At 58.0% G+C, this 13,106-nt stretch overlaps 1 protein-coding gene across 1 annotated transcript; it reads right to left on the bottom strand.

Annotated features, from left to right (window-relative positions):
- Positions 1–1,763: 1,763 nt before the first annotated feature.
- Positions 1,764–3,906, bottom strand: LOC129124918 (uncharacterized). The gene is given in 6 exon segments (XM_077184803.1): positions 1,764–2,423; positions 2,425–2,678; positions 2,681–2,755; positions 2,758–3,330; positions 3,517–3,595; positions 3,811–3,906. Coding segments are annotated over 5 exon segments (1,284 nt in total). The 5' UTR covers positions 3,539–3,595; positions 3,811–3,906; the 3' UTR covers positions 1,764–2,063.
- Between the last annotated feature and the right edge of the window lie 9,200 nt (positions 3,907–13,106).

A 13,106-nucleotide genomic window follows, 5' to 3' on the forward strand; every position in this document is an offset into this window, starting at 1 on the left:
GCAGAGGGAACAAGGGTGGTGCAAAGGCGGGACAAAAGGGCAACAACCAACTGGGATTCAGGGGAGGAGCTGCAGGCAACGGGAACCAATAGGAAAGCGGGAGTGGGGAATGTTCTAGAACTGGGGAGGAGAACAAGGATGATGTAACTTGGGTCATCAACATGTAAGGGACACGATGCCACCAGGACACACACCAGGGGACAATGTCACCACACCTGTGGGGACGCTGCCACCAGGACGCCTCCAGTGACACCCAGCATGGGCCCACATGGCCCCTGTGGGTGACACTGACCCTTGCCCTGTCCCCAGGGGCGGTTGGGGTCCCCTGAGCGCGGTGGCCCTGGGACACCCTGGTGGCTGTCACTCTCTCCTGGGCCACTTGTCACCAGCTGAACAAGTTCCCATCCTGCCCTGGTGGGTGGTGACATTCAGCTGGGACACCACAATGGTGGCAGGGGGGACGTGGTGGCAGGAACTGCATCAGGCAGCGCCATGGCAGAGATGAAGGTGCTGGTGGCACTGTGGTGGCACAGGTGGTGGCCTTGATGCTGTCCCTGTTCATGTCCCCATACATGATCATGTCCTCCCATGTCACCCTCCATGGCTGTGTCCCCCCATGTCCCTGTCCATGGCCACTTCCAACTCAGGTCCCCACCCAGGGCTGTGTCCCCACGTGTGCCCATCCAAGCCTTAGTTCAATGTCTTGATTTTTACCCCAATTTCAGGGCTTTCAAAGGTATGAACAGAAACCTTTGTGTTTGAAGGCAAAACCAAAAGGATTTATGGGTCCCTGCCAGAAGAGCATCCATGTGCTTGGGTGGGTGGGAAGAACCTTTTTTGGAGGGGTTTCCATTCCCACTGTCTCCAAAATCATGGGTTTTGCCCCAGTCTGACCCGATTTGGTTGTAGAAGATGCCTGTGGGGCAGAGAGAATTAAAATGATGGATTGGTATTGGAGAAGACCTCCAAGGCCATCCAGTGTTACTTGATGCCACCAGGAAGACGCAAGAAGTGAGATTTTTCTGGGGTCAGAAGTCGACAAACCTGCTCCATGTCACTATAGGACATGAAACAACACGAGCACACACACCACTGTTCTCAAGGGGAAAAAAGGGAAGTTTATTTCCAGATTCCAACATTTATAGTTTTCCAAAAGTGACAGTGGATTGGAGGGTGACAGTGCCACCTCTCCAATGACACTGGACAAACCAACAGTCCATCAAATTTCTTCTCCTCCATAAAAGAATGCAAAACAATAAGTTATTTACAGGAAGTATGTGAAAAAGTTTGCTACAAGAATGTAAACATCAGAAGGCTTAGAAAAATCTTCAAAAGTCAGGGCGACAGCTCTCCACAATGGATTTCTGATGTTGGTCTGTGGGTGTGTCCAGGTGCTCACGGGGAGCCAGGAGCCAGCCAGGTGTCTTCCTAACACAAATCAGCAGCACCACGGATCACCAGGGCTCTGCCCAACGGGGTCACTGGGGATCATCCAGTGCTGATCCTCCAATAAGGGATGGAGCTGTGGAGCTGGAGCAGCACACAAAGCTCTTCCCGCCCTGGGAGCACTCCCACAGCTTCCCTCAGTGCTGGATGAAGCGGTCCAGCTGGAGAAAGATTGATTGATTGTCCTTCTCGGACGTCCCGGCCGGCTGTCCAGCACCGCTAGCAGTAGGGGGGCACTATCCCGATCTCCGTGGTTCAGGACAGCACCTAAGGCAAACGCTCTGTGCCGTGACAGCAGTGTTACCTTGTGGCAGGACGTGGCTTGGCTTATGGCTACAGTCAGCAGAAATGAGAGAGCACTCTCCAGCTGTGGTGAATCCAGGTTTATTGGGTCCCAGGGGAAACCGACAACCAAAGAGAGCAAGGGGGAAGTTGCAACAGCTTATAAGGAGGGAGGGACACAGGGGAGGAGTCAGTCCTTGGACGAATAGGGTTTCAGAGGGGAGTGGGATACAAAAGATTGACTTAGGGAAAACCCCAATGGGGATAACTTGAGGGTGGGGCCCCGGCCCCTGAGCCAATCACTCGACGCTCCAGCTGAAAGTTTCTAGAGAGTTCTAGAGAGAAGGGTGGGAGCGCCGAGTGACGGACAGGGCACCGGGGAGGGATTTGAGAAAGGGTACATTAATCTCCAAGGCAACTGGGGAGGAGTTGGGTAACTGGCAGCATAAAGGAGGAAAGGGAGAACCAGGGCAGAACCACTGCATGATAGGGGGAACAGAACAGTCCAACTTATACAGACAACACAACAGCTGGATGCGTTGGTGTTGGGTCAAGGCTGACCTCTGGGAGAAGCTCTTCCCACAGCAGGCACACTCATAGGGCCTCTCCCCGCTGTGGATGCGCTGGTGGGCACTCAGGTGGGCGCTCGTCCTGAAGCTCTTCCCACACTCCCCACGCTCGTAGGGCCGTTCCCCCCGTGTGGCTCCTCTGGTGGGCAGTCACTTCATAGCTGGTCTTGAAGCTCTTCCCACACCTGGGACACTCGTAGGGCCTCTCCCCGGAGTGGATGAGCTGGTGCCTGAGGAGGCTGCACTTGTCCCTGAAGCCCTTCCCGCAGTCGGGGCATCGGAAGGGCCTCTCCTCTGTGTGAGTGCGCTGGTGATGGAGGAGATTGGAGCTGATCTGAAACCTCTTGCTGCATTCATCACACTCGTAGGGCCGTTCCCCGTGTGGCTCCTCTGGTGGAAAATCAGGCTGGATCTGGCTCTGAAGCTCTTCCCACACTCAGGACATCCGTAGGGCCTCTCCCGGTGTGTACGCGCTGGTGGTGGATCAGGTTGGAGTTGTGGCTGAAGCTCTTCCCACACTGCCCACACTCATAGGGCCTCTCCCTGGTGTGGATTCCCATGTGGGAGTTCAGGCGGGAGCTCCACCTGAAGCTCTTCCCACACTGCCCACACTCATAGGGCCTCTCCCTGGTGTGGATTCCCATGTGGGAGTTCAGGTGGGAGCTCCACCTGAAGCTCTTCCCACACTGCCCACACTCATAGGGCCCTTCCTCTGTGTGGATTCTCCAATGGTTGATCAGGGACGATCTCCACCTGAAGCTCTTCCCACATTCCGAGCACTTGTGGGGCTTCTCCCCATCCTGAAGCTGCTCAGGGACCCCCAACTCTGACCTGTGGTCACCTTCCCAGCCCAAGGTTGGTCTTTCCTCCTCGGATCCCCGTGATCTGCGTTTGCAGCCCCTCCTTGTGTGGGATCTCGGGGACTTTTCCTCCCCGTTGGATTCCTGTGCCCTGGAGCCACTCCAAACGGCCTCAGCCACCAGGTTCTGCTGTGGGGATTTGTCCTCCCTGCTCTCCATGCTCAGCTCCTTCCCTGGGGGAGGAAGGACAAGGAGAGGATGGGATTTGCCTCCGTGCCACAGGGAAGGGGAAGGAGATCCCCCCAGTGCATCCCTGGCTGGACAGCATCAGCAGTGGGGCTGTCGTGCAGCCGGGGGCCGTGCTGGGCTGGGAGATGGAGCAGGACAGAGGGGGAAAGGGGCACTGACTTCCTCCTCACCTGCCTGGGTGTCCTGGGGCATCTTCTTCCTCCTTGCAGCCTCCTCCTCCACCTGGCCAAGGTTTGGGAATGGGAAATCCTGGTTTGGGGGGCAAAACAAGGGCTGAGCGTGTCGGGTTTGATGGTCCCGGTGCCCAAGTGCAGCTGGAGAAGTCAGCGCCCCTTTCAGCCTCGGGGGGCCCGGACCCCGCTCATCCCCAGCCTCCCCCACCCCTCCAGGCTGCCGGGGGTCCCTCTGCACCGGGATCGCCCCTCTCCGCCATGGATTTGGGGCGACTCCCCCTCCCCGCCCACCTGCGGCTTCCGGAGGGGGCGGAACCGGGGCAGCCGCGGCCCGAGCGGGGGAACCGCGTGGGGTTGGTGCTGCGGCTCCTCCTCCCGCTGCTCCTCTTCCTCTTCTTCCCGCTCCTCTCTCTCTCTTTCCCTTTCCTTTTCCTCCTCCTCTGTCCCTCCTCTCCCTCCCGCTCCTCCTCCGCTCCCAGCCCGGCCCGGGCAGTGCCGGCACCCAAAAGCAGCTGCGCTCTGCCCTGGGGGGTTCCAAAGCGGCCCCGCCACGCCCGGCACTGGGAGCGATACTGGGAGCACTGGGAACGATGGTGAGAGCAGCGGGTGGGAACTGGGAGCGCTCTCCCTGCCGGTCCCGCTCTTACTGGGAGCACTGGGAGGGAACTGGGAGCAAACAGCGCCCGGACGCGGCTGCAGCCGGCGGGGGCGGGGCCTAAGCTGAGGGCGTGGTTATGCAAATCAGGGAGCGATCGGGCGCTGGGATTGGTGGGCGGGAGCAGGGCGGGATTTGCACGGTCACGTGAGGGCCGAGGGGAGCCGGAGCGATGGCGGCGGCGTCCGGGGAGAGGGAACCGGGAATGGGGACAGGGAATGGGGAGTGGGGACAGGGAATGGGAATGGGGAATGGGGAATGGGGACGGGGAATGGGGAATGGGGACGGGGAATGGGGGATGGGGACAGGGAATGGGAATGGGACAGGGAATGGGAATGGGGGACAGGGAATGAGGATGGGGACAGGGAATGGGAATGGGAATGGGGACCGGGGATGGGAGATGGGGAATGGGGAATGGGAATGGGGACCGGGAATGGGGAATAGGAATGGGAATGGGGACAGGGAATGGGGTATGGGGACAGGGAATGGGGATGGGGGATGGGGACAGGGAATAGGGAATGGGGACGGGGAATGGGGACAGGGAATGGGAATGGGGATGGGAGATGGGGAATGGGGACCGGGAATGGGGAATGGGGACAGGGAATGGGGAATGGAATGGGGACAGGGAATGGGAATGGGAATGGGAATGGGGACCGGGAATGGGGACAGGGAATGGCAATGAGGAATGGGAACGGGGACAGGGACAGGGACTGGGGATGGGGACAGGGAATCGGGAATGGGGGATGGGGACAAGGAATGGGGGATGGGGACAGGGAATACGGAATGGGGACAGGGAATGGGGATGGGAGATGGGGGGTGGGGAATGGGGATGGGAGATGGGGAATGGGGAATGGGAGTGGGGACCGGGAGTGCGGAATGGGGAATAGGAATGGGGACGGGGAATGGGAATGGGGACCGGGAATGAGGAATGGGAATGGGGACAGGGACAGGGAATGGGGGATGGGGACAGGGAATGGGGAATGGGGACGGGGACAGGGACGGGGAATGGGGAATGGGGACAGGGAATGGGGTCCATACTGGGAATGGAGCAGGACGGGACTGGGAGTGGGGTGACACGGGAATGGGTGGAGGAAAGGGGAGTGACAGCAGGGAGGGGGGTATCCGCTACAGGGGACACCAGGAAGCGGGACAAGGGGACACACGGACAGTTCTAGGCCAGGAGGTCCTTGATCAGCAGCCCCAGAATCTCCACCAGCATCTTCCAAAGCACCCGGAGCCGCTTGGCCTCGTGTCCCCAAAGCCCTGAGCAAGCCCCAAGTCCTTCCCAGGAACTCTCAGCTCCCTCGGACCCAGCATCCCCCACACCTCTGGAACAGCCCCCCACTTCTCAAGCCCCATCTTAGTTCAACATCTTTATTTTTACCCAGGTTTTGAGTGTTTGGAAAGAATGAAGAAATGTGAAAAGAAGACCCAGGCCATGAGGAGCCAGGAGGATGTGGAGCCCCCAGCCAGGTGTCTTCCCAACAGGGATCACCAGCACCACGGATCACTGGGGCTCTGCCCACCGGGGTCACTGGGGATCATCCAGTGCGGATCCTCCCGTGGGGATGGAGCTGGAGCAGCGCACGGAGCTCTTCCCACACTGGGGGCACTGGCAGGGCTTCCCTCAGTGCTGGCTGCGTTGGTGTTGGGTCAAGGCTGACCTCTGGGAGAAGCTCTTCCCACACCTGGTACGCTTGTAGGGGCTGTGACATCCCAGGAACAGGGCTGGGATGGGCTCTGGTGCCTGGGACATCCCCAGCAGCAGCGGGGCTGGGATGGGCTCTGGTGCCTGGGACATCCCCAGCAGCAGCGGGGCTGGGATGGGCTCTGGTGCCTGGGACATCCCCAGCAGCAGCAGGGCTGGGATGGGGTCTGGTGCCTGGGACATCCCCAGCAGCAGCGGGGCTGGGATGGGCTCTGGTGCCTGGGACATCCCCAGCAGCAGCAGGGCTGGGATGGGCTCTGGTGCCTGGGACATCCCCAGCAGCAGCAGGGCTGGGATGGGCTCTGGTGCCTGGGACATCCCCAGCAGCAGGGCTGGGATGGGCTCTGGTGCCTGGGACATCCCCAGCAGCAGCAGGGCTGGCTGTGATGCTCTCCAGTGCCTGGGCCATGCCCAGGGGTGCTGCTGGCTGGGGTTGGGTTGGTGCCTGTGCAGTGACCAGGGCAGGGTCACAGCGGGGCAGCTCTCAGTGTCCCCAGCAGGCCACGCTGTCCAGGGCAGCCGTGCCAGCGCTCACTGCGCACTCGGGGCAGGCTGGGCTGGACGGGGCTCGGGGCACAAACGCCGCCCCCGGGGCTGGGCTCTGCCCCTGCCTCTGGGGCCCAGCCCCTGCTGGCAGCGCCTTGGGCAGGGCACGGGGCTGCTGCTGGCCCAGGGGGACAGGCCTTGCCCCCTGCCAGCTGCCCGGGCCCCTCGGGTGCCTGTGCCACAGCCCTGTGCCTCCTGTCCCCGCTACTCCCCGCCACCCCCACTCCCTCCATCAAAGCCCCACTCAACCTCTGCACTGTGACCTCTGGAAAGAACAAAAGAACAGGAAAGAAAGAATGAGAGAGGGAAAGGAAAAAGGAAAGGAAAGGAAAGGAAAGGAAAGGAAAGGAAAGGAAAGGAAAGGAAAGGAAAGGAAAGGAAAGGAAAGGAAAGGAAAGGAAAGGAAAGGAAAAAGAGTAAAAAGAAACGAGAAACATGTAGCCATTTGGCCCTGCCTGGATGCCAGGCACCCACCAAAGCTGCTCTCTCACTCCCCTCCAGAGATGGACAGGAGAAAAAACAGAATGAAGGCTTCATGGCTTGAGTTAAGGACTGGGACAGATCATTCAGCAAATGCCATCATAGGCAAAACATTTTTGAAATTACAGGTATTAATTGAATTTCTTTCTATCCAGATCAGGGCAGGATAGTGAGAAGTAAAATAAAGCTTCACAAACACCTTCTGCCTGTTCCTCCCTCCTTCCCAGCTCTGCTCCTCCCCCAGTGGTGCAGGCAGACAGGCACTGGGGGCTCTGCTCCGTTCATCACCCGTTGTTTCTCTGCTGCTCGGGGAGAGGAGTCGTTCCCCTGCCGTGCCAGGGGTCCCTCCTGAGACACTTCTCCATGAACTTCTGCAGGGTGAGTTCATCTCACGGACAGCAGCTCTTCACAAACTGCTGCAGCTGCCTCACTCTCCCATGGGCTCACAAGTCCTGCCAGGACCCTGCTCCAGCGTGGGCTCCTCTCTCCACGGCTTTGCAGGTCCCTGCTGGGTCCCTGCTCCAGCACAGGTTTCTCATGGGGTCCCAGCCCCTGCTCAGGCACCCCCTGCTCCAGCACGGGCTCCTCCAGGCGCTGCAGGTGCATCTCTGCTCTCCGGGCCCTCCATGGGCTGCAGGGGCCCAGCTGCCTCCCCAGGGGCTGCCCAGGGAATCTCAGGGCAATCAGCTCCAGCCCCTGGAGCAGCTCCTGCCCCTCCTCCTGCCCTGCCCTGGGGTGTGCAGAGTTGTTCCTCTCACGTGTTCTCACCCTGCTCTTCCCTGCTCACAGTTACACCTACACCATCACCCATTTTCCTAAATCTCTTGCCCCAAAGGTGTTACCACCATTTCCAACTGGCCCAGCCTTGGCCAGCGGCCGGTGCATCCTGGAGCTGGCTGGAATTGACTCTGTGGGACACAGAGGAGCAGCTGCTTCCAGCAGCCTCTCACAGAAGGTGCTCCTCGAGCTCCCCTTACCAAAACCTGGCCATGCAAACCAAGTATAAGCATGGCAGGGTTTTTATTACCATTATTAATTCTTTTTGCTATTGTCACTATTATTGCCCCTGTGATGTCACACTTTCCCTGTGATGTCACGCTGCCCCTGTGATGTCACAGAGCCAACTCTATGTCACCTTGTGATGTCATACAGCAGTGCTGTGAAATCACAGAAGACTGATATCCCAAAGTCACCCTGTCATGTCACAATCTGTTTTGTGACGTCACAACCTGCTCTATGATGTCACACAGCCACCAGGTGATGTCACAACCCACCCTCTCATGACACACAGCCACCCTCTGTGATGGCAGACTCTGCTCTATGGCCTCATAATATGCTCTGTGATGTCACAGCCAGTTATGTGATGTCACAGCCAGTTCTGTGATGTCACCATCCCCTCAGTGATGTCACAAAACACTCACAAACTCAGTTCTATTGAAAAACTGAAGTTTCTTGTACTTTGAAGAGATCCCTGTCAGGGACACAGCTGAGAAAGTGTCCCCAGGTTCCAGCTAGAGCAGAACACTGCAGGCAGTGATGCCAGGTGGGCACAAGCAAGGCAAAGGTGTCTCTGGTGCTGAGCACACCTGGATGTGTTTGAGGAATGCAAAGGGCCAAGGCCTGAGCCCCAGGGCCTGGCCAGGCAGATCCTGTCCCTCCCTCCTTGCTCAGGGCTCTTCCCGGGATGGGCACTGGCATGTGGGGATGTGCAATGCCAGGGGCAGGAGCGTGGGGCGGCCCCTGCCAGGCTGCTGAGCAGGGACAAGGAGGCCATGAGGCCCCAGGCCTGCAAGGGTCACTTGTCCCCTCCTGGCCCCAGGCCCAGCAGCCATGGCCAAAGTGCTGCCCAAGCTGGCTCTGGCAGGGCTGTCTTGCAGCTGCTGCCCATCCCTGTGCCCTGTGCAGCCCAGGCTGTCCCACGGTGTCCCTGCCCTGCGCCTCTGTCCCTGCAGGCTGTGGGCATCCCCCGGCTGCCCCACCTGGCTGGGCCCTTCCTTTGCTGACAGCTCTGCCTGGCCACTGCATGGTGTTTGCAGGGATTGAGCAATTAGGGCAAAGCTGTATCGCACTGTCTGTAAGGGGAGGAGTTCCTTAATAAGTACAGTAGGATATGATATAATATAGTAGAATAAAGCCATGGATCAGCCTTCTGCAATCATGGAGACAATGCTAATTATGACCTGGCTGGGAGCCTGCAACAACAGGCAAACACTGCAGTACTGATAAACAGAGGTACAGCCAGGGGAGGGAGGCAGGTGGAAAAGGCTTTGTGCAGTCCCTGCTCTGAGGGGATGCTCAGCATGGCCTGAAGGTCTGCACATAGGAGAAAACAACAATGAACACAGAACAGCCAAATGATAAACAGGCACCAACAGCAAGAAGCCCAAGGTCCCTGGGGTTGGAAGTTTGAGGATCTGGCCCAGGGCATTGCCATGGCACAGGGGCAGGGAAAATGTATTGGCCATGTACAGCAGAGCAGTGAGAAAGCCCCTGGCCCAGGCAGCTGCTGCCATGTGGGCACAAGCTCTGCTGCCCAGCAGGGTCCCATGGTGCAGGGCTTTGCAGATGGACATGTAGCAGTTGGAGCACGTGAGGGTCAGGAATGAAAGCTCTGCTGTGATAAAGAACAAAAAGAAAAAGACCTGTGCAGCACATCCAGTGTAGGAGATGGTGCTGGTGTCCCAGAGGGAATTGTGCATGGCTCTGGGCACAGTGGTGCAGATGGAGCCCAGGTCAGTGAGGGCCAGGTTGAGCAGCAAGAAGAACATGGGCGTGTGCAGGTGGTGGCCGCAGGCTACGGCGCTGATGATGAGGCCGTTGCCCAGGAGGGCAGCCAGGGAGATGCCCAGCAAGAGGCAGAAGTGCAGGAGCTGCAGCTGCCCCGGCTCTGCCAATGCCAGCAGGAGGAAGTGGCTGATGCAGCTGCTGTTGGACATTTGCTGGGGCTGCACATGGGCACCTGTTCATGGAGAAAAGGACAGTGAAGGGTTAGAGGAGATACCTGTAACCAAAATCAAAGCCACTTCCCACACACCCTCCTTTGTAACACACACGGACATGCTCTTGTGTTTCAGAGTTCTGATGTTTTCTTTTTTAGCTCCTTCCATGGACTTCCTGGTACTCTTGGATATCAGAAACCCTGAGCATTTCTGCTGCCCTCTGGTAGAACAGAGTGATTTCCCTGAGGCAAGATAATGAGTGGAGACTGGGGGCAGATGATCTGTCACTTCATTCTGTTTGCAGTTCCTCTGGGCTTTCACTTTTCTCAGCTGGAGGATGTTCACACTCCCACGTTTCTCTTACAAACCCCCAGGTACTGTGAGAGCAGATGGATCCAGCAGAGCCCAGCTCCACCTTTGTAGCCAAGGACTCACGTTGCTCATTCCACCAACCCAGCAGCATTTTCAGGGTCACAACACCTCTGCCTTTGCCCATGGGTGTTATCACTCAGAGATGCTCTAGGACAGGTTTGCATGCGGGGGTGAAGCTCCCAGCCTGGACTGAAATGTCAGAGGGACTTGCAAGTGTCCTTCTGCTGGCATTGGCTGAAGGGAGATGCAGCTCCTTCCCTGGCTGCCCTGACAGCATTGCCCAGAGCCGGGCCCTGGGGACAGCGTCACCCTGAGCCAGCTGTGCCCCTCCAGAGCCCCCAGGGCCGGGCAGCTGCTCCCAGCCCTGTGCTCTGCAGAGGGAACTGGGCCCGGGGCTGCAGAGCTGCCCCACGGCTCTGCTGCAGCTCTGCCTGCACAGGAGGGGCTGCACACCTTGGAGCCCCGGGCCTGAGGGCAGAGGCTTGGCTGGGGCACAGGAGGGAGGGGGCTTGTTCAGAGGGAGGGGCTGCACTGCAGGGGATCCTGTGCACATCTCTCAACTCTCCCTGCCACAGCATTGCTGGGTTCTGTTTTCTCTCCTTCCCTGATCCTCTCTCTGCTTCCTGGAGATTTTCCTCCTGCAGGGGTTTCCCTGTGCCTGATCTCTCTGTGCCAGCACTCACAGAGCCCAAAGCTCTGTGCACTCTCCTTGGCCCCACAGAACCCTGCCTGTTTGCAGGGCACTGCCTGGGGGCAGCTTCTCTTTGCAGCTTGGAGAAAGGACAGCTCAGACTGAGCCTGATGGCTCCAGCAAAGCTGCTGCTGCTGCTGCTGTCCATGGGCACAGTGGCTGAAGGCACATTAGGGATCTCCTGTGAACCTGCTGGTCACTAAAAGGAACAGTTTGGTGGTCTTAGGCACCACTTGCCAAAATTCATAACTAATAATTCATAATCATCCTTTAATAATTATCCCCCCTCCCTGCCACTCTCCAGTAGTAGGAATCTGAAGACAAAGTCTTAGGAAATTGCCTAATTTCAATCAAAATCCTTGTCTTGGAAATATTCTGTGAGTGATCAGCATGTGAGAGCTTCATGAGCATTTCAGCTCCCCTGCAGCAGAAATGCTCAGAGATGCACTCGCAGAGTCTGCAGGCATTGGGATGTTGCAGCTTTAGGAGATCAGTGCAGGAGCTGCAGCTGCATTGTCCTGCAGCCAGAGGTTGCTGTGCCAAGGGCTGGCAGTGATTGTGCCCCAGGCACTTCCCAGCCCCTTCCCAGCCCTGCCTGCTTGAAGCTCTCTGTGCCTCTGTGCTGTGCCCGGGCTGGCTGCAGGCAGTGCCCCAGCCCTGCTGGGCTGTGCACAGGAGCTGCTCCTGCCCAGAGCTGTCTCTCTGCAGCTCTGCTGCCCTTGCCAGGAGCTGCCTCTGGGCCAGGAGCCCGGCCCAGCTCAGCAGCACAGACACAGCACAAGGACTTTAGGAGCCTCTGGGCCTTTGTGCTCAGGCCCTGAACATCAGTCCCTGAGAGGGAGCTGAAGAAGCCTCTGCAGAACTCCAAGTCACAATCCAACTCCAAATTTCTGGGACTTGTAGTGGCTCCCACTGAGGGACACGACAGAGAAAGTGTCCCCAGGCCCCAGGCAGAGCAGAGAACTGGAGGCACTGGTGGCAGCTGGGGACAAAGAGAAGCCAAGGCTTGGTGCCCTGGGGCACAGCAGGGTCTGTGCCAGCAAGGGCTGGGAGGAGACACCTTGTGCTGAGGCCCTGGGGCCTCCTGGCCCAGCCCCAGCCAGGCTGGGCACTGCCAGCCCCTTGTGCTGCCCTCTGCATCCCCCCCTAGCCCACATCCCAGGGGCCTCAAGGATCTGCTGCAAGGAGTCCCTGGGGAGCCTTGCTCAGCAATGGCCCTGGCGGCTCCTGAATGCTCCCTGCAGGGGCTGCAGCTTTTTCAAAGGACTTGGGGTTTGGCTTTGGCCTTGCAGTCTCTGAGAGCTTTGTGCAATCATGGCCTCCAATTACCTGCTGTAATTAGTCCCTGCAGAGGCTCTGTCAGTAACACCACTCAGTGGGGCTCATGAATGCTTCAAGGTACTTCAGTTCTTTTAAGGTACTTGGTGTTTCCCTTTGGATCCAGACCCTGGGAGAGCTTTGTGCAATCATGGCCCCAATTATCTGCCTTAATGAGTCCCTGGAGAGCTTTGTACTGACACTCAGTGGGGCTCATTCATGCTCTGAGACACTCAAGGTGTTGAAGGTACTTTGGATTTTCCTTTCCACACTGAGTGTCTGAGAGGTTTTTGTGCCATCCTGGCCACCAATTCTCTCCTCCAAGGAGTCCATGAGGAGCCTGTGTTGGACAGGACCTCAGTGGGAGCCATGAATTGCTGGAGACACTTTGGGTGTTTCCTCTGACTCTGACTCCAGGCAAGGTTTGTGCAATCTCCTCCCAGGCCCTGAGGTTCAAGGGCTCAGCTCCAAATGCACAGTGAGGCTCATGAGGATCAGGCAAGTCCTGACAAACCATGGCTCTGCCTTGATTTCCCTCTGCTCCTGTGCCGTTCATTAGGAGGGTTTCCTTTGACAGTTATGGAGAAATAGTTCAAAGAGCTTCCAGGAAATATGTATTCCTATTTTAAAGGGTGTCTTTTATTGCTGTTCCCAATACACAAGAAGTGATTGCAGCATTCAGTGACTGCTATTGATGCAGGGACTGTCCTAAGGAGGTCTGGCCTGCTCAGAGAAGCTGTGCCTTGAGCTCTGAGCCAGTGTGGACAACCTTGCTCCACATTCCCCAAGCCCATGGTGTCTCTCCTCACTCAGCTGGGAGCTGCTTTGCTTGGAGAAGTGGCTGCACTCAGGCAAAGAGGGATTTTCCTTCTCTGAGTT

Source organism: Agelaius phoeniceus, chromosome 11 (genome assembly GCF_051311805.1).
Source record: "Agelaius phoeniceus isolate bAgePho1 chromosome 11, bAgePho1.hap1, whole genome shotgun sequence".
In the NCBI taxonomy this organism is placed as follows: domain Eukaryota; kingdom Metazoa; phylum Chordata; class Aves; order Passeriformes; family Icteridae; genus Agelaius; species Agelaius phoeniceus.